The sequence below is a fragment of the Ascaphus truei genome, chromosome 7, assembly GCF_040206685.1.
Source record: "Ascaphus truei isolate aAscTru1 chromosome 7, aAscTru1.hap1, whole genome shotgun sequence".
Taxonomy (NCBI): domain Eukaryota; kingdom Metazoa; phylum Chordata; class Amphibia; order Anura; family Ascaphidae; genus Ascaphus; species Ascaphus truei.
Genome location: NC_134489.1, coordinates 99,583,586 through 99,609,077, shown reverse-complemented (window position 1 = coordinate 99,609,077; position 25,492 = coordinate 99,583,586). Strand labels below are relative to the sequence as shown.

Here is a 25,492-nt window from a genome sequence, read left to right as displayed (position 1 = left end):
ACCAGCCTCACACTCATGAGGCCCAAAAGGTTGAAAGAGCTGTCTGTGAGTGGGTCTACTGGCATTAACCCTGGCTGTGCTGAAAAGCTGTGTAATGCGGCAGGCCTAACCTTATAGGGGTCCATGTTACAGTAAACATGAAGTAAAAGGTGACACTGTGAATGCTCATTTGCATGCCATAACCCAGAATCCCTAGCTGCAGTGGAAGCATTGTATGCTAAGAGATAATGGGGAAAGGCAGGGTTGTTGGTCATTGTATTTGGTGCCATTTATTTTTAGAAGGAAGGGGCCATTTTTGCTCCAATTTTGCACCAGTTTTGCAGCCAGGAGAGTAAATAATACAACACATGTGGTCTATTTCTGAAGCACATACTGTACTTTCTAGTCCCTCTGTCCCCTCCCAATTGCCTTCAATTTTTTCATCTCACCTACTCCTGCCCCACTATTAAAATCCTAGTATATTCCTGGATTTGCGTTTTCTGAGCAGCCAGTGCTTGGTGAGGTCAGGGTTATTAACAGTAAGGTTGCATATAGAAAGCTTCAAACTGATCCCATGCACGATGTCACAACTTCACAACAACAAGAGGGAAGATCTACAGGGATGGGACAGCATGATACTGATCACATCGGTGATGTCATAGTTACATTGTGTTTACATCATACAGATCAACGGCACTAAAAGAATGTAAATGGAACGTGGAATCATGGAATCACCGGCACCTCTGACACAGGGACGTCCTTTCCATGCTGCCCACCTTTAATCTGATTTGAAGGATCGGATGCTAAAACCGTTTTTAGAAGTCATCAAAACAGCTAGAAATCAGATGTAAAATGAAAATATTGATAGAGATTAGGCAGAGGTAAAGGGAACAGAGACAGTGGCCCTAATGAAAACCCATAGATGAGCAGAGAGGCAAATCTATAAGGTCTGTGTTTGGTTGTTATCTTTTGACTTCCGGCTCACTTCAGGAGTTGTGTTACTGGGTGGTCAGTGAGTGGGCATGTTAACTCATCCTCTACAGCCCCAAGTACAGTAGGGCCTCAAAAACATAGCACTGCTCCTCCGCAGGACTTTACACAAGCCATGTGTATAGGTTATAGGGCAGGGGTGGCCAACTCCAGTCCTCAAGGGCCACCAACAGGTCAGGTTTTCAGGATATCCCTGCTTCAGCACAGGAGGCTCAATCAGTGGCTCAGCCTTTGGGTGATCTGTCTCAGAGAGTTGGATGTTTGCACTTCTATTCCTCTGCAATATAAATCATTGTGGTATTGCCGACATAGAGAATATAGGGACCCTCAACAGCCTGGGTGAAACCATCTTTTTAAGCAGAGGTGCTCAAGACCCCTCAACATGTTGGGTTTTAAGGATATTCCGGCTTCGGCACAGGTGGCTCTGGCACTGATTAGTGGCTCTGTCTTTGACGGAGCCACTGATTGAGCCACCTGTGCTGAAGCAGGGATATCCTGAAAACCTGACCTGTTGGTGGCCCTTGAGGACTGGGGTTGCCCACCCCTGTTATGGGGCACGCTGTACCAAAGCAAAATAACAAACAAATACTTTTATTTCAATTATATTTTCATTAATCTTGCATTAATAAGTTATTTGGGCAACTTCAAAAGGTAAAGTTACAGATGAAAATGCAAGTTAAAATGCGATGTGACTATTTTCCATCTGGCGGTTTAAAAAGAGGGGAATTAACCCTCTCCCCTTGCTCCATGCGCCCATTTTCTGATATTAATCATCAATTTGCAAGTTTGGTAAATAATGTTTTCTTTATCGTAGGTGATGTAAAGAAGACGCAACATTTCGGGGGACAATGTCCTTTTATCAGGCTCTTCGCCTGACGCGAAGATCCATTGTCCCTTGAAATCTTGCCCCGTCTTTACATCACCAGCAACAAAGAAAACCTGCTTGACTAAACTTGCACATTGATGCCTACCTAGTATTTACAGCAGAGTACCTACCTCCTTGGTCATCATTTTCAAGCACCACAAACAGACGTTTCCTCCAAAGACATTTAACAAGGAGTGCACTGGTGTCCTCTACATAGGTTAGATTATTACATAGCTCCATGGTGTCATTTTCAAACCTGCACTTCTCTTTCTTGACACCTGACTGCTAGATTCTCCCATTTTAGTGTTTGGGGTGATCCGATAGAATTGCCCACCCTCCCCATCCACCCATTGGCAACTGGAAGATGAGGAGTTAATGGTAATGGGCATTCATATTGCCAACGCTGTTCATGGAGTTGATGGAACCAAGGTGAGTGGCAGAAACAGTTCCAAACCCTGCAGGTGGGTGCTGTAGCCCATGACTTGGGTACAGAGCCGAGGATGTGCCCGGCCAATAGGAGAAGCCAGCAGGGGAAACACCAGAGGTCATGAGGTTGAGCTTGGACAGGCTAGGGAAGGGTAAGTGGGGCAGGTTGGCCTGGAACTTATAAAGAGCCTGCTCAGTGGCCGGCGCAGACTGACACACCTGTGCCAGGCCATGGAAGTCAAACTTGTAAGCGTATCTCTTGCCGTGCACCTTGGCCATTATGTTCTTGTCGTAGTAATAGCGAAGGGCTCGGCTCAGCTTGTCGTAGTTCATGTTGGGTTTGCTCTTGCGCTCTCCCCAGCGCCGGGCGACCTCATCGGGATCCGTCAGCTTGAACTCGCCATTCGTCCCCTCCCAGGCGATGCAGTTTGCGTTGGCATGATCTGACAGCAGCTCCAGGAGGAACTGCCATAGCTGGATCTGCCCACTGCCTGAAGAAGAGACATACTGTAGCTTACCTCTACCATGCGTAAATACATCATATCCCAATATATTCAAACAAGAGACGGATAAAGAAAAAAAGGTCATATCTAAGTCTTTTGACTGTAAAACTTGGGCAACACTCATGCGATGTATTTCATTAAAAGCATTGGATTTAATATTTGATTATTTTTCTTTGTAATCTGGTGTGGTTTTTTGCTTTGGTTTTTCAGTTTGGAGATTTTGATAAAGATTTGCAGTTGAATTTGATGTAATTAAAATCTAATTTAGAAATCTTAACCTAATATAACTAATCATTGCAAACGTCCTTCTAATCAAATAATAAAAATCCAAGATAGTCAGTCCAGCAATAAGAACAAATTCTTCAGTGCAAAAAAAATATTTGGAGCCAACTCAAGAACCCTTCAAAGGGAGAAGGAGCGTCTCAGTGAGTAAAGACACTGACTGGCACTGAGTTTGCAGCGGGGGAACCTGGTTCAATTCCCAGTGTCAGCTCCTTGTGACCTTGGGCAAGTCACCTTATCCCCTTGTGCCTCTGGCACCAAAAACATAGATTGTATGTTCTACAGGACAGGGACCTTTGCTTGCAAAGAAAATGCATCTGTAAAGTGCTACTGTTCTATACCAGAACATGCTAAAAAAAGATGAAATGGCCTTGAGTTGGCTCCGAAACATCGGCTTCTTTTTTGCATGACTTTAAAACAGCTTTTTTTTATTTTTGATATATAAATATATATACACATCCAAAGCAGGTTTTAGGTGCGAAAAATCTCAGGGTCACAATAAATGTAGATTAGTGACTTTTTTCAGATGGATAACATCACCTTGATCTTCTGTATAGGAAAGGTCTAATAGAGATAGAAAAAGGAAAGAAAGAGAGAATCCATAGCGTAAAACCTGTTACTAGGATAAAAAAAGATTTAAACTCACACATTGCACTCACAAATGTAAGTGAATAAGTGAATAGTTACATATGGGTATTATTTGTCCTGAATACCCTAGCACTCTCGGAGCGTTACATATGGGTATTATTTGTCCTGAATACCCTAGCACTCTCTGAGCGTTACATATGGGTATTATTTGTCCTGAATACCCTAGCACTCTCTGAGCGTTACATATGGGTATTATTTGTCCTGAATACCCTAGCACTCTCTGAGCGTTACATATGGGTATTATTTGTCCTGAATACCCTAGCACTCCCTCAGCCTTATCTATGGGTATTATTTGTTTTTCGTCGGTGAGCTACTCCATTATTTTAAATTAATCTATTAAAAGTCTGTTTTATTACCTATCACCTATTCATTGCTTAGGGGCATTGAGTGCCCACACCCGGGGTTACTTTGTTCTCTGTTTAGCCTATACTAATAACCTACCCCAGAGGTGCATCTTCCCCCTTATCTACCTAGGGTCACCTCTCTTGTGTGTTATCCCTGCTAACAGCATGAGGAGACCTTATCCAGGGGACAGCTGTAGGAAGCCCATGCTGCAGCTCTAGCTGAAGGAGGCTCAGAGTGACTTTATGTGTCCCAAGGCGATTTATTCACTTACGTTTGTGAGTGCAATGTGTGAGTTTTAATGTTTTTTTTTTTACTGTAGTAACAGCTTTTACACTATGGATGGCCTTTTTCTTTGATTTTCAAGCTTTATTTGAGGTCCGTTCCCATACAGAGGATCATGTGATGTTATTCAGCTGAAAAAAAGGCTCTAATTGACCTTTATCGTGACCCTGGAATTTTTCACGCCTAAAACCTGCTTTGGATATTCTCGTACGGACTCTTGGAAAGTGGTGATCCTTTGGAGCGGTTCTATCAAAGGGATGTCAAGAATTCTATTTATCCATCTGAGCATTATATACATATGAAGAAGTTTTGCGGCTAATCGTTTCTATTGCAAATATACTGTATATATAATATATATTACACCGTTTTTTTAAAATATATATATTTCTGGTTAGTATTATTTTATTATCTTTGGGTTGAGACTACAGTATATATATATTTTTTTTATCATTTCTACATTACTTTTTCGGGAGCATAACGGGTAATACAATAATATCCAGTACTCAAAGTTAAAAATTAATATTTTAGAACAAGTAATCTGCTTAATACTCATAAAAAGTATTTTTTTCCCATATTTTTGATTGTAAATATTTAGTAAATGCAATGTAAGGATTGCATCAGTGGTTAATGGTTCACAGTCTTTCAGACTAGTACGCTCATTATTTTTTATTATTAGATATATTTTGGACATGCTTGCAGAGTGAGGCAAAAGTCACTAACAAAACCCCCTACAAATGTAGCTTCAGATTGCCAAAAATCTGTTAATGGTATACACACTGTCCACCAAAAACTACCTTTCTTGTGCTGTTACATTGATCCAGCAATTATTGAGTTGAATTGCCCCCTAAATCAGGGGCTGTGTTTCTGTCCTTAATTACCTATAATAAAGGTTAAGTATTAGTGGTTGAAGAGCCTTAAAATTACTGTAGAATATCTATGGCATAAAACTATTCCCATATTTACTATAAAGTGCTCTTAATTGTTACACTGGGAAGCACCAAAAATTAGCAGAAAACACCCCAATTTGTTAATCTGGATGCATTTGCGTACACCCAACAAGCTGCAGAGAACATGGTGGAGAATATTGGCTGAGAAATGATGGGGGAAAAGTTAGCCACATGTCAAGCAATGGCTGGAGATGTGTGTGTACAGTGTGTGTATATATATATATATGTATGTATGTATGTATGTATGTATGTATGTATGTATGTATGTATGTATGTATATATATATATATATATATATATATAGTATATATATAATATATGTCACATTTTTGTGTTTTAGTGTTTGTGCATGACCCCTTTTATTGTTTAATAATGGCTTTTTTTTCTCATTGTCTACCGAGTTTCCCCCGTTTGTTCCAATACACCCAATACATAAACTGATCTATGACATTTTATACAGAGTTATTTTTTTTCCAATCTGTATTATTATTATTATTATTATTATTATTATTATTGCTTTGTATATTGGTAGCTGACCCGCTATTTATTCCCCTTCACTGTTTACAACAACTGAATCCAATTTACCGAAATAACCTCAATTCTCTAACCCTTTCCCTGCCAGAGGCACCTCAACAGCAACGCATTGCAAATCCTCCTCGTTGGAAATGGCCCAAACCTGCAATGTATATATACTACTTATACCATAAATGGGCTTTGTATTATATATAACCCAACATGTGTGTGATTTTTTTTAAGCAATGCACAGAGAAACAAAACAGCGATTATTAACAGGATATCCTTCTATTTTACTCTGTTTGTGGTTATAGATCTGTTATTGTTCTTCGTGTAACTTCTGCTCCCCTCACTATACCGCTTTCTAAATTATAATGAATATAATAAATAATTAAAATAAAAAAATATTAGCACAACTTTAATAACAATAATGATTTAAATGTGTAATATAATTATATGTAAAGCGACTGCAAGAATAATACATAGAAATAATAATGTATAATACTGTGCTGCATAACGATGTGTTTTCCCTTGTGTTTCATGACTATCTGTAATAATCTATACACCCATTTTCGGAGACATCTTCTTACCTTTCTGAACCCCAGAAGTGAATGGTCTCCAGCTCGGGGATTTGATTCCTTAAGTAAACTTTCACCGACCGGATCTGATGAATAAAAAAAAAAAATGTTACAATTTACCCCAATAATTCAACATATTCAACATATAATCTTGTACAGGACTAGAGACAGGCATCCCGTGTACAGACACGCTTAATAATTATATTATAATAATGATAATAAAGATAATATAATAACAGCAACCGCAATAACTTAATACACATATTATTATTATTATTAATAAAAATACAATCGTAAAGATAATAAATGCAATACATATGTTATAATGCACGGGATCTGCATTGTTTCTAATTGTTCTAATTTGGTGGGAACAAATTAATTATTATAATTCCCTACACTAAAAAAGGGAGAGAGAGAGAGGAGAGAGAAGAGAGAGAGAGAGAGAGAGAGAGAGAGAGAGAGAGAGAGAGAGAGAGAGAGAGAGAGAGAGAGAGAGAGAGAGAGAGAGAGAGAGAGAGAGTAGAGAGAGAGAGAGAGAGAGAGAGAGGAGAGAGAGAGAGAGAGGAGGAGTAGAGAGAAGAGAGAGAGAGAGAGAGAGAGAGAGAGAGAGAGAGAGAGAGAGAGAGAGAGACACAAACAAATGTACAGTATGCATTCTTTATGGGATTTTGCTATATTGCATTTACAAATATTCAATAAGACCTTGCACTATCCTTAATATTAATTCCAGTATTACACCCAGACCACCCCATGTATTTTGAGGATATAAATGATTAGCGTTAAGATGACGGTTTGGGTGAATTCATGGCAAATGAATGTAATATTTCAAGAGACAAATAAAATCAGGAGAAAAAATGTAGATTTAACAAAGCAAAAACTATGCTAACAAATTCCAACAATTTCCTTTGAAGAAATGAGTAAGAATAAATCGGGGTTCTACTTCTGCTCTGCAGTCGGCACCCCTCTTTTGCCTCCAGCTGTACCCCTAATGAAAGGGTCTGTACCCTGATGTAGGGATCTGCTCCCATGAGAAAGTGGTCTGTTCCCCTGATGTAGGGGTCTGTACCCCCTGTGAAAGAGGTCTGTACCCTGATGTAGGGGTCTGTCCCTCCAATGAAGGGGTCTGTTCCCAATGGCACTGCTGCTAGTTGTGCTCCCTAAATCCAGGGTTGCTCTCCTTCTGTGCCTCTCTGTGTGGGGAGAAGTCAGGAAACGCGTCCAGGAAAAAGGAAATCCGATTTCTGGAGAGAGCCGAGTTATAAGGCAAGGAACCCAGGGAGTGAAGAGAGGGAGAGAGACAGGGCAGGGAGAGGAGGAGAGTGGGAGAGAGGTGCCTGGACAATCCAGAGCAGATGATTAGAACATACTGTAATATAATCCGAATATAGAAAAGAGAGAGACAGAGACAGAGACAGAGACATATGAGAATATTGGCCAAGATAAGATGAGAATGGTGAATATTAGATATTAATATATTATATATTAATATATTAGATATGCAGTGCGTGGAACCATGACAATCGGAAATGTAAAATAAACTGAGAGAAAACAGGAAGGAATAAGGAGAGAGAGAATGAGAGAGAGAGAGAGATAATGTGGGTGATAGAGGGGATAAAGTATTTGGGAAGTTTAATTTAAAAAAAATATTGTAAAAGATCGTACAGAAGAAGAAAAACAAAAGCCCCTAGTACTAAACTTATTTTTTTTTAAGTGAACGATGAAAGTAAAGAATCAATAAAAAAGTAATAATTTAAAAAAGAAGATGCAGGAAAAACCCTGCAGGACGGTGACTGGCGGATATGAGAATCTAGACAACATGGATTAACCACAGCATACAGATACCAGTGTGTGTGGGGGCTTCAGGTACCCCCAAGACAGAGAGGCCCAGATAAGTCATCATGACTTTTTGGGGGACCCTGCCGCCCCATCCCCCCCCCCCCCCCCCTCCCTCCCCCTTGGTTTCTCTACCTGTCAGGTACATGTTGAGCAGGAGGTGGGAACCGTTTGCTTTGAGCCATCTCCGCAGCTCTGCTCTGACACACAGAGGGGCTGCGCTTCACTGGACCAAAATCCGGCTTTATTATTACTCCTATTATTATTATTATGATTATTATTATTATTATTACTGTTGTTATTAAACTGGGATCTGGTAGTGTGAGGGAGAGAGAGAGCAGAGATATGGTGATGTGAAATAAATGTGAAAGACATTGAAAGGGAGGGTGGGGAGATGCCTGCTGGAGGATAATAACCAAGCAACCTGTAGAGAGATAGTCTGGGGTGTCTCTACCAAAAAAATAATAATATAATATTGGCCCCCCTCCCCCTCCTTATGCGTATCCCTTCCTCTGTACAACTGGCTTTTAATTAAAGAAGCCATCTGACTTTGTCATCTTCAGATACATGAGCTGCTGCCTCTCATTCCCCTTATCAGAGCCAAATCTGGGTTTTATTAAAGTTTCCCATTAAAGATCAGGGTTTCTATGGATATGGGGAGCAGACCCCCCTCCCTTCTCACCCGTTTACCATCCTGCTGCTCACATTTTACGCCTTTTTAACTCTTTGCAAACAGCAGCAGGCGTCAGAGATGGGAGTCTAATATTGATTCTTTGGGGGGGGGGGGGGGGGAGGGGGTATCCAAGCCTGCTTCATTGGTTCTGAGAAAACAACATTATGGGGCATTTAGGAAAGGGTGTTTCCAGGGAACACACCATAAAGTCGTTGTTAAAGAGCTCTCCTGGCTAAGATCAGACTTCCTCATTACAATCAGCAATCATTATTAACAGATCTCACTGTACGTTTCCATCCTAGCTAAGGTTGGAGTTTATAAGCAAATGGGGAATCCATCTAATTATAAGGCAGTTTTAGGCAGAACCCCTTGTTTCCATAAGTCAAACATTTGGAAGCTATGTATTGAACATTGTAGGGCCTGTGTACTAATGCACAGCATCTCAGAGATAGTTCTGTGCCTTTCCACACAGCAGCACAAAGTGTGTCCCACTTAACCCTTAATAACTAACGCTCAAGCCAAGGGGACAGTGGTTCATTATCTACACCCCATGATGTAATAAAGAAATATACACTTCTCACTAAAACGTATGTGCTAATAGGTGTTTGCTACATTTAATAGTGTGATCCCAATATATTTACAATCCTCCTCCTATTAGTCATATGGCTATAAACGGGGCCTTCTATTAGCATATAAATTGCACCATAGAATGTAGACTATTTTGGAATCATCAATGTAAGAACATTACTCTCTGTATGTTTCACTATATACCCAGATCATTCTCCCATCATTAAAGCATTCTGCATTCATAAAGCTGCTCTGTGAGTTATGTCCTGCACATCCTGAACTCTGGTATATATTGCCCCAAAAATGTCAATATACAAAAAATATAGACAAAAACATATATCTACTGTGTGTCCAATATCCATAGATCCTGTTATCTATATCTTCCGGTGTGACATGCCATATAGGTTCTTTTTAATTCACTTCTTTGTCTTTGTATTAAACAGTATTGTATTTTATTTGAAGAGTTAATACAAATTACATTCTAATTTTCTACATTACGCACCCACGAGCACTCAATACGTTTAATTTGTGGATATAGCATTACTACAGGTATCTATTATTCTAGAACAGGGGTGACCAATTTCAGTCCTCAAGAGCTTCCAACAGGTCAGGTTTTCAGGATATCCCTGCTTCAGCAGAGGTGGCTAAATCAGTCCCTGCTTCAGCACAGGTGGCTCAATCAGTGGCTAAGTCGAAGACTTAGATTGAGCATCCTGTGCTGAAGCTGGGATATTCTTAAAACCTGACCTGTTGGGGGTCTTGAGGACTGGAATTGAGAACCTCTGCCTTAACACGCCTGTTAATATTGTTAGCGCAGAATGAAGTTGCAGAATATCAACAAAAATGTTATCTGATGCACCATACAAAAAAATACCCATTATTCTGTTTTAATTTAAATTATATCCATCTGGAATTCAAAATATTGCGCAAGCCATCAAAGTACATTTCAAACAATGACCTATGAATAATAGGTATGAAGCCTTCAGTAGATACGATGCACATTTTATGAGGGTCTGTACTACATTTTAGCATTTCATTCAAATATGGTCATAATACATAGGGCTCCTGTTTCCTTGCATCATCATATGTAAAAAAAAAATAACTGTTGTTCAAGTGTCTTATAGGCCATTAACCCAGAGGTTCTCAACTCCAGTCCTCAAGGTCCCCCAACAGGTCAGGTTTTCATGATATCCCTGCTTCATCACAGGTGGCTCAATCAGTGGCTCCCTGCTTCAGCACAAGTAGCTCAATCAGTGGCTCAGTCAGAGACTGACCTGTTGGGGGGGGGGGGGCTTAAGGATGGAGTTTAGAACCTGTGCATTAACCAGTGGGATTTATATCAACTCAGTAGGAGAAGTGATGGAGCCTGAAACACAAGTGGATACATCCGATTATAATGTGTCGGATTATAAAACCAATGTAACTTCTCCTATAAGCGTCCCATTTACAAGCAGCTAGAGATATGTACAAACAGCTTGATACGTTGTATTTAGGAGTCTATTTACTAAAGCTTCCTGACCTGCGAAAATTGGACAAAACCAGTGTGTATTTATAGTTATCAAACAGAAAGTGTATAGCAAGATTCATACACTAGATCCCTCTAGAATAGCACTCAAAGTATAGCCAAAGATATACTGTATATATATATATATATATATAACAATGAAAAGAAAAAGAAAAGCATCCCAACTCAGCACTCAAGTATACTCAGAACAAATATCAAAGAAAATTATGATTTGTTTAACAGCACAAATAATCAAACATAAAATACAAAAAATATTAGGGGCGTTTGTTTTTCCCTGACGCCCCTGCGGATGGACCCCTCAATTGGAAGATCTTTACCCTTTGGACCTTTTACTATCACAGTGTCGCATGGAGGGTCTCATGGACTATGGTAACTGATGTGAACTGTTAACCATTGTTGATCCCATACTAACAGTGTCCTTTTGGTACTGTGCCTGGTTTGCCGTGATTATACCAACTGCATTTACGGTGTGTGTATATAACATATGTATTTGACATCAGCATGTATTAGGCAATTTGGTGCATGTGTTATCTATGCTTGCTGTGTGGCTTTATATTTACTAGGGGTGAGGCCGGCCTTGTAGGTTTAAGGGGTTATTGTTAACCCCTTGTTCTACATATATTTTGTGCTTATAGGCTTTTTTCCCTTGCCTTGGGTATTAGGGGTCCATCAGTATCTTCATAGGGGATTTCCCCTGTCTGATACATATTATATCACAGGAGGATGTCAGGGTTTGTTTTAATATTTTTTGTATTTTATGTTTGATTATTTGTGCTGTTAAATAAATCATAATTTTCTTTGATATTTGTTCTGAGTATACTTGAGTGATGAGTTGGGACGCTTTTCTAGTCCCTAGCACCGTTAGTGGTTATTATATTACTAATTTAAGTACTCATTATTTGCTCAGTCTGTTGCAGGCAGTTTGTCTTGTTGTAATATATATATATATATATATATATATATATATATATATATATATAAAGGAAAAGAAGAGGAGAGAGCGTTGTTATATATATATATATATATATATATATATATATATATATATAAGGGGTTATGAAATATATACATATATATATATATATATATATATATATATATATATATATATATAAAGGAAAAGAAGAGGAGAGAGCGCACGCCCATAGCGTAAAATTGTATATTTAATGAGGGGAAGGGGAGGAGGGGGGATAAAAATGCACTTACAAAAGTACAGTAAAAATAAGCATTGCGTGATTATAATCACCACCATCCGGTTAATACTGCATATTCTTGGGGCAATCCCGGTCTCAAAGCAGAATGGATCGATGTCCCAGCAGGTGTCCAGGGCCAGTGGATGTGTGATGCTGTATAAGTGTCCTAGAAAGTGGCTCCGTTTTCTCAAGCCTCTGTAGCACTAGCGCATGGATCGGTCCACTCCAGCGCTTAGTGATGACGTAATGTCAATGCGTCCAACGTGATGACGCTCCCTGACGCGTTTCGGCACTCACCCTCTGCACCAGCACCTATTTTCGATTGGAACAATATCTGAGGACTGGTTTTTCACTTTTTTCTTTGCTTTTTTATGTTGTCATTTATATTCACAAGATTATTTGTCAGTGTGTAGTCATCCTTTATATTGTTTATAGGTTCAGGATTATTTGTGCTATAATATTATTCATGGGAATCACATTTATTATTATTTAACACTGTTTAGTTATATTATCATTGATATTATATTAGCACGGATTATTGATTATTTTATTAATATTATTTTATTATTCTATTTAGAGGCGCTGCTTTCTTTTTCTGTTTGTCATATATATATATATATATATATATATATATATATATATATATATATATATATATATATACATTGTATAGGGCCATTCATGGACATAGCACTTCACGGCAATAACAAACGTGGCAATTTAATAGAACAGGGGTGGCCAACTCCAGTCCTCAAAGGCCACCAACAGGTCAGGTTTTCAGGATATCCTTGCTTTAGCACAGGTGGATCAATCAGTGGCTCAATCATAATGACTGAGACACTGATTGAGCCACCTGTGCTGAAGCAGGGTTTATCCTGAAAACCTGACCTGTTGGTGGCCCTTGAGGACTGGGGTTGGCCACCCCTGTAATAGAAGATATAATGGGAATAAGCGCTTCATACATAAAAGTAACATTAGGAAAATGAGTCCCTGCCCTGAAGAGCTTACAATCTAATTGCAAAAAAAGCACTATATCTTTCACAGAAAATGAAACCCAGTAATGCAACTGGAGTTTTTGGTTTGCATTGGTTTGTTCCCAGTTTTGTTGCCAACAGACTAGAGTAAATCAGAGACAGTTAAAGGAAAATGCCTCTCTAAGGGGCTTATTTTATATCTGCCAACGTAGCCACTTCTGCAGATATAGAAGAATACTGTAAGGGAGTTATACAGTATATCCAAATCTTCCGGCTGCAAAACGAGGGCAAAAAGGTGAGCAACAAATAACACAAAATTTACCTAAATAGTCATATTAGGCCATTCAAACTAATAACTGCATTTAATGATCTGTTTCAAACCTTGCCATGTCGTTTCATGAATACAAGTGTTGAATGTGTGGCGTTCCTTTATTCCCGGGCTCAGATCTGGGAAACGTCTGCTTATCTAGGACTCAAATAGTTACATCTTTGCCAGCATACTCCATGAATATGAATAGGGAAAGATCTGTATCTCTGTCCCTCCCTATTCAATAAGAATAAATAAGTGTCAAAGGATTCTATGGCAGCTCAGTCAGTGGGTGAGTGGCAGACCACACGCTCTTCATGTTAACCCTTTCACTTACATCCCCCAGCAAACCCACCGTTGTCATGATATATACAGGGGAGAGAAAAAGTTTGTGAACCCCAATGATAATTACGGAAATTCCATAGTTTTTCCATGATAACCTTCTTGACTCAAAACCAATCTTTTCTTAAACATCCAATACGGGTTATATTAACCAATTCCATGTCTTTTGAAACAAAATGATGTACGAATTAGACAAACAATGAGTAATTAAGAGTCAGGATATGAAAAATGTAAGTGAACCCCTGGTTTTATCAGCTAAATTAACGGGGATAATTAGGGAAATCTTCAGGGGGGAGTTTGGGAGGCCCCACCCTGTATAAAGATCAGAAACTTTGTGAGTTTGGTCTTCACACATACAGTAGGTGTGTGGAATCACGTCATGCCACGATCAAAATAAAGGGGCTATGCACTAAGCAGTGATAAGTCGTTTTAAGAGCGCAAAGTGCTTTTAGAACGTGAAGTTCCGCCGAGCGCTATTCACTAAGCCGCGCAAACAGGCTCTTTACGCTCTAAAACGGGTTTTTTCTTGAAATTTTTTCAAAGTCCAACTTTGATCGTACAATCAGCTGTTTGCGCTGAATCCTGCCCTTCGGCGGGATTCACTAAGCAACGCAAACTGATCGTACGTGAAAGTTGCGCTGAATAAAGCTCACCAGCTAAAGGCAGGTGATAAAAAAAGCTGGACTTAGAAAAAATTCTTTGTTTACCTTTTTGCAGGCGCAAAACCAATACAAAATGATCCTATTTTGGGCAGTGTATTACCTGCAATGCCAAATGTTATATTCACTAAAGCAAGTAATTTAAAGCAGAAACTAGCACCAAGTGTCCTGAAGAATAAGAAGGAACACACACACAATAACAATTGGCTAAAACTCCCAAAAGGTTTTTATACATGCGGTAACTGCAAGATATGTGATTTTTGCTGTAAGGAGGCTAAAAACATTTTAAAATCAAATACCACCAATGAGTTTTTTTAACATAAAACAATTCATAAATTGCAATTCAGTATTTGTCATTTATTTGCTGGAATTCAGTTGTGGTCTTCAATATGTTGGTCAAACCACTCGTGCCCTGAAGGTGAGAGCTCTGGAACACATGGGCAATATAAGACGTATGTTGGACACACACAGTGTCCCAATTCACTTTACTCGTTTTCATGGATCTAATCCAAAAGATTTAATTATAAAAGGAATTGAGCATGTCCCATTAAATTGGAGAGGCGGTGACAGAACTTAAGAACTAATTAAAAGAGAGACTTTCTGGATTCACCGGCTAAAAACGTTAATTCCAGATGGGCTGAACTCAGATATAGAAATCAGTGTTTTTATATAAATAATGTGTGTCCACATACACAGGTCCAGCATTCTGTTACATCCAATCAATCTTAGTATAATTTTAATAATAATAATATTTTATACAATTTTTTATGATGAATTTTACGATAATGACTATTTACATTTGGATATATATATGTATTTTTTAAGATTTATGCAACCCTGTTATTTATTTATATGTATTTATCTATATATATATATGTATTTATATTGGGTGCACTAACTTGTGTTTTTACACTCTTCTCTCCCACACCGCTCTACTCAATTTAATGCACAAATCATTGCTGAGTGGTATATATGACACCAATGCATTTACAAGCGCATAACATAAGGAATATACCCTTTGGTGCAGCAGTTAGCTATTTACCCTTCTCTCTGTGAACCAGTTAGTTCTTCTATGTATTAGTTGGTTTTAAGTTAAAGTAGTAGTTATATATTTATTTATTTTGTGTATTAAGATTTTAAGATGTTTGTATTAAATAAAACAATGTCATTTTAATGTATTACACATGGATATTAGTATGCACGGATAGTCCCGCCCATCAGCCAATCACAAAGCACCATTTTAGCCAATGGGAAGCGGAGAATTAACCATCCATCCAATCAGAACCAAGTAGGGGCATATATACATGGACATAGAAGCTTACACTTCAGATCGGACTCCTGACGAAGCTGCCACGCCAGCGAAACGCGTTGAGTGAACCAGCAGCAGTTCAGAAGTGTGCCATACAAGCCCCAGAACCCGTGAGGATCCATTCTGTGTTCGCCGACAAAACCGGAAGTGACGCGATGGGCCGGACCGGAAGTGACGCGACGCGACCTCGGGAGTGGGGTGGATGGAGTACACCTATGCTGCGCATCAATTTTTACGTGTCTAAGCACATGTTGATCATGTAAGTGCAATATCAATTGCCTTTTTCAATATATCCATAGTGAACATACAGTGTTGCACTAGAATTGTCTTTATTTCATTTCCATTGAGGGTTCGTCCTGCCACCATCAGGGAGTGTGTACAAGCCAGACCCCCCTGCACATTGCTGAATCTACCCACTGCATCTATTGCTATTCAAAGGCTGTATTACCACTGGGAGAATGTGAGTTCCCATTCATGATTCCTGCATAGGTTGCTGTGTTTATTTAGACATACCACACTATTTTATTATTATTCTTTTCCCTTACATGTTTATGGTGATACCTGCGCTCCCCACAAGTTTCTCCACGCAAAACCAATACAACAGGCCGGCGGGTGTCCCCGGCTGACCCCGCAGGGATCCCCGAGGGAGGCCGGGGGTCGCAGGGGTGTCCCCGGCTGACCCCGCGGCCATCCCGGGGTCCCCACGGGAGTCCCGGGGACACCCGCCGGCCTGTTGTATTGGTTTTGTTGTCCCGAGATCCCCGCGGGCCTGCGGTACCAATGTTGTGCCAACAAAAATACTAAACAATATTTCTAACTAAATACACCCCCCTTACACATACAGTACAATAATGTGCAAAATTACTATTATCCAGATATGGATAATAGATTATTTGCCCATTATTAAACACTGCATTAGGATACCTAAATAAAGTCAATAACAACAGTAGCAAGCTAATCCAATGAATACAAGCAATAACAACATCAACAATTAATTAATGAAACCATTAACCAATGAAACCAATTAATTCCTAAACCAACTCAAAATGAATAGTAACACTAACCAATCAAACCAATGAATTACTACAACATTAATGAATGTAAACATTAAAAGACAAATAAATACATTCAAACAATCTCTGAAAGAACCATAAAACGCATTAGCCAACATAATACAACATTAACTACAAACGAATACCAATCACAAACATTTTATTACATTAAGCAGGAAAAATACAAACAATTACATCCACATAAGAAACTGATATTAAAAAAACCAACAGCAATACCAAGTCAGAAATGCCCCCCAAATATTGTAATAATAATGTATTAATCTGTACCCTAAAGTGGTCAGATTAATATATTATCAGTCAATGTGCCTCCCCCCAAAAATTCACCAATCACATCCAATGAAAAAACCGGTAAAAAAAGACATTTACAAACATTGAATATATTACTTACCATTAGAAGCGGTGGCCCTCCGACTCCCGGGGTAACAGGAAGCTCACGTACCTTGAAGGCCTCTAACTGCATCCGATGCCATCCGCCATGAAGATCCGGATCAGGTACCCCAATATTCTTTTTTCTTTCTTTAATCACCTTCTTCTATCTTCATCTGTAACCATTTCTTGTTCTTCTTTATCTTCTTTCTTCATCTGTCAATCCAAAATACCCCATGTTAAATCCCAGCCGATGCTGTCTCGTCGGCTTCTTGGGCTCAAATGAGGCGTCACGGCCTTAAATATGGCTTGTGACGTCACATTTAGCCACAAAATGGTTAACAGCCACCTGATTGGCTGTTCAAACCATGTTCCGACTTTAAAAAAATTTTTTTTACATGACTTCACTTAAAGGGAATGATGCCAGCCAATCAGAATGACTGTGCTTCATTTGCCTTTAAGATGATGTCACGAAATCTAAGATGGCCGGCGTCACATGGTATTTCAGCCAATCAGAGTGTGGAATTGGTTCCCAAAATCTGATTGGCTGAAATACCATGTGACGCCGGCTTCGTGACATCATCTTAAAGGCAAATGAAGCACAGTCATTCTGATTGGCTGGCATCATTCCCTTTAAGTGACGTCATGTAAAAAAACCAAATTTAAAGTCAGAACATGGTTTGAACAGCCAATCATGTGGCTGTTAACCATTTTGAGGCTAAATGTGACATCACTAGCCATATTTAAGGCCGTGACGCCTCATTTGAGCCCAAGAAGCCGACGAGACAGCATCGGCTGGGATTTAACATGGGGTATTTTGGATTGACAGATGAAGAAAGAAGATAAAGAAGAACAAGAAATGGTTACAGATGAAGATAGAAGAAGGTGATTAAAGAAAGAAAAAAGAAGATTGGGGTACCTGAGCCGGATCTTCATGGCAGATGGCATCGGATGCAGTTAGAGGCCTTCAAGGTACGTGAGCTTCCTGTTTCCCCGGGAGTCGGAGGGCCAGCGCTTCTAATGGTAAGTAATATATAAAATGTTTGTAAATGTCTTTTTTTTTACAGGTTTTTTCATTGGATGTGATTGTTGATTTTTTGGGGGAGGCACATTGACTGATAATATATTAATCTGACCACTTTAGGGTACAGATTAATACATTATTATTACAATATTTGGGGGGCATTTCTGGCTTGGCATTGCTGTTGGTTTTTTTAATGTCAGTTTCTTATGTGGATGTAATTGTTTGTATTTTTCCTGCTTAATGTAATAAAATTTTTGCGATTGGTGTTCGTTTGTAGTTAATGTTGTATTATGTTGGCTAATGCGTTTTATGGTTCTTTCAGAGATTGTTTGAATGTATTTATTTGTCTTTTAATGTTTACATTCATTAATGTTGTTGTAATTAATTGGTTTGATTAGTTAGTGTTACTATTCATTTTGAGTTGGTTTAGGAATTAATTGGTTTAATTGGTTAATGGTTTCATTAATTCATTGTTGATGTTGTTACTGCTTGTATTCATTGGATTAGCTGGCTGCTGTTTTTATTGACTTTATTTAGGTATGCTAATGCAGTGTTTAATAATGGGCAAATAATCTATTATCCATATCTGGATAATAGTTATTTTGCTCATTATTGTACTGTATGTGTTAGGGCGGAGGGCGGGAGGGGGGTCGTGTATTGATGTTTGTTAATTCTTTTTTAAATATACATTTTAATTATAGTGTAGATGTGCAGGGGGTCTCCGGAGCTGACCTGCGTTGGTTTCAGGTCCGAGGACCCCCTACTTCAGGAGATACAGGCCCCGTTATGGGGTGCTGGTATCTCCTGCACTTTCAAGCGTCCGCGTCACGTGACCGGGACATTGAAATTCTGCAGGGGATATCGGCACCCCATAATGGGGCCTGTATCTCCTGAAGTAGGGGGTCCTCGGACCTGAAATCAATGCGGTTCAGCTCGGGAGACCCCCTGCTCATGTACACTATAATTAAAATGTATTTATTTATTGTACGATCGCCTGTAACAGCCTTGCATGGAGATGGCAAATCTCCATGCAAATTTTACAAGCGGCTTTTTTTTCAATCAGCTAACGTACGGGAACTTTAAGTGCGATAGCAGGGGGGACATACATTGCACGCACGATAAGCCAGTTTTGGGCACGTCCGATAAAAAATGGGCTGCGGGCCTTAGTGAATCGCGCCGCCGGCTTCATTTTTTATCGGACGTGCTAATTTTCTTCAGGCCAGCGCGAAAGCTCGGAGCTTAGTGCATAGCCCCCTAAATCTCTGAGGTCCTCAGAAAAGCAGTTGTTGATGCTCATCAGTCTAGAAAGGGTTACAAAGCAATGTCTAAGGATTTGGGGCTCCACCAATCCACTGCCAGACAAATGGATAGAGTTCAAGAGCACAGTCACTCTACCTAGGAGCGGTCGTTCAAATAAACAATCTCTCCAAGAACAAACCGGCAAATCATCCAGGAAGTCACAAAGAACCCCAGAGTAACATCCAAGGATCTGAAGGCCACTCGCGCCTTGTCTAATGTGAGTGTTCATGACTCAACTATCAGAAAAAGGCTGAACAAGAATGGTGTTCATGGAAGGATAGCCAGAAAGAAACTACTGCTCTCTAAAAAGGACATTGCTGCCCGTCTGAAGTTCGCTAAAGAGCATATAGATGATCCATAAGACTTCTGGAATAATCTTCTCTGGACAGACGAGTCAAAGGTAGAACTTTTTTTGTCCTCAATAAGAAACGTTATGTTTGGCGAAAACCAAATGTTATGTTCGAACAAAAGAACCTCACCCCAGCCGTCAAGCATGGTGGTGGGAGTATGATGGTTGGGGGCTGCTTTGTTGCGTCAGGATCTGGACGACTTGCCATCATTGACACAGCCATGAATTCTACATTGTATCAGAAGATTCACGAGGAGAATGTCAGGCCACCCGTCCGTGAGCTGGAGCTGAAGCAAAAGTGGGTCATGCAGCAAGACAATGATCCTTAACATACAAGCAGATATAAAAAAGAATGGCTGCAGAAGAAGAAATTCTGCATTTTAGAAACCCCATCAAAATCTTGTGGCAGGACTTTAAGTGAACTGTCCATGCACGGAAGTCCTCAAATATCACTGAGTTGATACAGTTCTGTAAGGAGGAATGGGCCAAAATGCCTCAAAACCCGATGTGAGAGACTGACCAGCAGTTGCAGGAAACCCGCAGTTGAAGTCATTGCTGCTCAAGGGGGCGCCACCAGGTACTGAATGTAAAGGGTCACATACTTTCTCACACATGGATACTGAATGTTTAATCATTTGTGGATAAATAAATGTTGAAAACGTATCATGTGTTTGTGTCATTTGTTTGATCAGGTTATTTTGATCTATTATTAGGATTTAGGATAAAGGTTTGGGATCTTACCGCACGCCTTTTAGATAATTGTATTGGGTGTCCTTTTTCTTTGTAAGGTGCAGGCAGTTGAAGAGTGGCTGGGATCCCACGTCTGCCACGTAGTTAAACTTGGAGCTGGATATCTTCCTGCCGCACAGTTCTAATAAAGTCTCTGACACCAAACATTATAGCGTAATAAAGCGGTTTATTTGCAGGTTGCAAACGCACAACGTTTTGGGGATCTCCTGATGTAAATATTGCACCTGAGGATCCCCGAAACATTGTGCGTTTGCAACCTGCAAATAAACCCCTTCCTCATGCTATAATGTCTGGGGTCAGACTTTATTAGAACAGTGCGGCAAGAAGATATCCAGCTCCAATTATTAGGACGTAGATCAAACATTTTAGATTTGAACTATGGGGAAGCCTAAGGCCTGGGACATAGTGCCCCAAACAGTGCGGAGGCGCGCTGAGGCTCAGGGGACGCACCGCTTTCCCTGGCCTTACACAGCGCGCCATCAGGGGGCGGGCCAGTGATGTCACGGAGCTGGTTCGCCCTCATTGGGTGAACCGCTCACGTGACCGGCCCTGCGCTCCGGCGAGCGCCAAATTTCAATACTGCGTGAGACACACGCTTCCGCAAGCGTGCGGAAGCGTGCGCGAGCCCCTGCTAAAGCCACTCTCATTGCGGCTGCAGGGGCTCAGTTTCGAGCAGCAGCACGCCTCAGCGCGGGTCAGCGCATAAGCGCTGACCATGCCCGAGGCCTAAGTGGTTCACAAATGTTTTCTCGCATATATATATATGTAGCCCCCTATAAACAGCTCAGGCTACACCTATCTTCCTTCTACTGTGATAAGTCCTGTTAAGATCAGGCGCCAGTAATCATCATGGGTTTCCCCCCTTCATAGCCCTAACCTGAGTGGTAGACGCAGGCCTGGACTCTGCTGCAGGCGTGAGCAAGAGGGGAGGTTCTGCTGACACCATGAGGGGAGGGGCTAGCTCTATATTTAGCAGCCAAATCCGGGGAGTTTGGTGTTGTTCTTCTTCTGTGCTTTTGTGCTGTGTTCCTCTTTTTTGATGGTCCTTCGGAAGAGCGAGTAACTTAGGAAGAGTTCGAGTGAACAGTGATATCGAGAGTCTAGAGTTGCTGGTTACTATGCCGTGAGCCACGAATCCTGCGGAACGGTCCGAGGAGTATCAGGAGGCTGCGGGCTCCCCGGCGCAGCGTGCTGGAAGAGAGCGAGAGGAACTGAATCGATCAGCGTCTATAAGTAGAGCTGATAGAATTACAGACTGGTGGACCAATGCCCTCACCCCACTGCCAGGGGTGATGGGGGGAGAATTCAAGACCCACCTCGAGGCTAACCTCGGAGGTGGGCCACGGGGTATTGAAGCCCTAGCTCAGACCATCCTGTCGGAAGAGTGACTTGGAGGGAAGGAGAGGAGGAAGCCTTTGGGTGGAGGTGAGCGGTGTATACCCCGTCCTGGCGATTGTATTGCGGCTGCTGGAAGCCTTATCGTTGGGGTATCGTTGCTCTGTCAAATAAAGAGACTGTTCTGCACCCGTAAAGACTGTGTGTGATTTTGAGAGTATAACCCTGGGACCTGAGGGGTTCTTCTATATCGGTCCTGTCCCATTACCCTGGGAGTATAGAAGATGGAGGCGCTGCACCACTAAGAGATCATGGAGGCTATCACCCCAGAAGCCCGGTCCTGGCTCCCCCACAACACCGCGGGAAGCTCAGGCCCTCCTGTTCCTCACAGGTACGCACCACACCGCATGTAATCAGCCCCATGTACCCTAGACACCACTGAAGAGTCTGGGGGGGGGGAAGCAGGGCTACATTTGGAGGCGCTGCTGAGATGATATCTATCAGAACAGGACCGGCTTATAGCGAGGCGGAACCGTGGTGTTTTAAGCAGGTAGCGTGAGGCAACTGTGGGGGTCAGAGCGGTAACCAATCCGGGGACCATGGCCCAGGGCCCGCGTTACGCAGGGGTGGATAGTTAGAGCTGATCAAGTCCCTTGAGGCAGGTAGCGTGAGGCAACTGGGGGGGTCAGCCTGTTAACCAGCCCAGGGACCATGGCCCAGGGCCCGCTATAGTGGCCAAAAGCAGGAGACGCCCGTACCTAGACAAGAGGTATCTTAGCTATCACCCGCACCACAGAGCACTTGCACGTAGATATCGGGAGTACAGTACATAGGAGGAGAGGAGTTCCATTGAGCCTGGGGTACCAGCCACCTCAATTTAGTGGGTCACATACAGTATGAAGATGCAGAGTTCACCTTTGGAGGGAAAACATGGTCTAGGTATGAGATACCCGTTAGACATGGAGAGTAGGGCACAAGCACATTTGGAGGGAGTACCCAAGATGGCGGCTGTGAGACAGTTGTGGCGGGAAATGTGCAAGAGTCTGGCGCCAAACCCAGATTTCTTGCAGGAGGAGCGGAGTGGCGCGAAAGCCGAAAGGCCACGTCATGCTGACAAGGAAAAGACCCCACCTCTGGATTCCACCAGAGGGAGGGGGCCCACATAGAGCCAATCTGGAAGGTCCAACCCCGCGAAGGGAGGGACCAGAGAACTGAGCGAGGAGCGTCACTTTTGTCTGGCATTCAAGGAGCAAGGAGCTGGAAAACTGAGTTGTCTTCCCTCTGAACGAACCATGTCAGAGATAAGTACCTCCATTCACCAAGTACCTGGAGGCCTACTGGTCGTGGCAGTAGCAGAGCACGAATACGTTCGGTGCTTGTGTGTGCACTGCGGACTACCCGGCGCGGTACCAAGTACCAAGGCCCGATGTGCTAAATGTGGCACGTTTTACTTGTGGCCAACGGAGCCGCGGGATTTGTTCGGCACGCCGCGGGGTGCCTCTCCAGGAACTTAGACGGAGGTGGCGGACGACACAGAAAAGACTGCCCTGGGTCCCCGTTATACCATATCGGGAGGAACCAAGGCTCAGCTAGTTATTGAACTAAGCAAGCTGGCCACCCAGACAAGCGCGACCGCAGTGGAGGTACACAAACGAGGACATTTTGTACCTATATCCATGGGTTTTATCGTTGACGAACCAAGTGACTCCCCAGCGGAGGAACCGATCGTGATTTCTTCTTCGGAGGAGGAGATGGGTGTAACATCGGTGGCGATGCGCCTACCGGCGAACCACCCCAAAGGCATCATAAGAGAACAGACAAGTCCGGGGACCATCCGATGGCGAACGCTGGTGCGGCCGGAGGCCCGTACGAGTCCCACCGCCGTGGTGACTCCCAGTGCAACGGAGTCTGAGACGATCCTAGCGGAGCCCGATGTCATCAAAAAGCAGCGGAGTGGTAAGGAGACCCCACCACCCCCTTACTCCCGCCAGGCACAGACCGCACTCACGGTGAACGAGAAAGAGAGGCTTGAGGCCTACTTATTCGATCATGTACCGGATGTTCCACCGCCGACCCTGGGGTCCTCGACACACGGCCGGTGCGTGACCCCGGGGCGGATGGGAACTCTGCCGGCGATTCAGATAACATCAGTTCCGGTTCCACCGGGAAGAAAAGTCCTGGGGGAGTGTTCTCCTCTCGGAGCTCAGACACGGCCATTGCCCTGGCTCTCCTACAGAGTCAAGGCCCCTTCCGAGAAGCCCAAAGCATGAGGGGGAGTGCCGCTAAGAAAACGTTCGTTGGGCGGGGTGTTACCCATTTACTGGACAATGTTCTGGACATTTCTCCAACCCCGGCCCTTAGCCCCCCTGCCCCGGCCACTGCCCCTGCCCCGTCACGAGTGGTGCCACCGGCACCTACCAGGGATAAATTATGTAAAAACCCCAAATACTCCAAGGACTTGCGGGATTGGGAGTTGAGTGAGGAAGGGTCTGAAGGGGAGATACCGTATTCAAGTGTTATACCTGTACCTAACCCTGTGCCGTTTTCTCCTGCAGCTAAAGGGAGAGACCGAGAGTCTCACACTCCAGTAGAGACTGGGTCTACTAGTACAGTGGTGTCCAAAATGAACCCCACTAGGTATTATAATGCCAAGGGAAGGAGAGATTGCTCGCGATCTACTGATGCGGGTACGTCCGGTGTATCATCACAGGTAGAGTCTGATGTAGAACGCACTAGTCAGGCCGCTGAGTACGAACACCGCTATAAATGGTGGGCGCCTCTGTTCACCGGGTACCACGAAGGGATATCCCTACGTGCCGGAGCCCATCATGAGAGAGGTTGAAGATAACCGAGACAGTTGGCTTAGGGAGGCAGTTCAAGAGTACCTGCGGACCAAGTACGGTCGGGCGGGGTATCACAATGAGGATAAGATTAGTGAGCTAGTGCGCATATGGAGCATCGGCAGATGTATTTACATGCACGGTGTTACATAAAGGCCTGAGCATGGGCCGGTTCAGTCGTTCGCTGTGACTGTCACTGACCATAACGGACGACGTGTAAGGAAGCCTGATCCAAGGCACTATCTGTAGGGTTCTCCATGTTGGAAGTACCCGGATGTACTTACAATTACTATCCTGCATGTATTATGATTGTTATGTGTGCTGTTTCCCAGGTGGTTCGCCGCAGGATGGTACTGCTAAATATAGGTCCAAGTGGGGACCATTGGATTCCACCTGTAAACAGCCCAGGCTATACCTATCTTCCTTCTACTGTGATAAGTCCTGTTAAGATCAGGCGCCAGTACTCATTATGGGTTTTCCCCCTTCATAGCCCTAACCTGAATGGTAGACGCAGGCCTGGACTCTGCTGCAGGCGTGAGCAAGAGGGGAGGTTCTGCTGACATCATGAGGGGAGGGGCTAGCTCTATATTTAGCAGCCAACTCCGGTGAGTTTGGTGTTGTTCTTCTTCTGTGCTTTTGTGCTGTGTTCCTCTTTTTTGATGGTCCTTCGGAAGAGAGAGTAGCTTAGTAAGAGTTCGAGTGAACAGTGATATCGA

General features: G+C 42.4%; 1 protein-coding gene across 1 annotated transcript; it reads right to left on the bottom strand.

Moving 5' to 3' along the window:
• Positions 1 to 1,483: 1,483 nt before the first annotated feature.
• Positions 1,484 to 24,153, bottom strand: FEV (FEV transcription factor, ETS family member). Its single transcript, XM_075610069.1, is given in 4 exon segments — positions 1,484 to 2,751; positions 6,371 to 6,415; positions 6,418 to 6,444; positions 23,976 to 24,153. Coding segments are annotated over 4 exon segments (795 nt in total). The 3' UTR covers positions 1,484 to 2,206.
• Between the last annotated feature and the right edge of the window lie 1,339 nt (positions 24,154 to 25,492).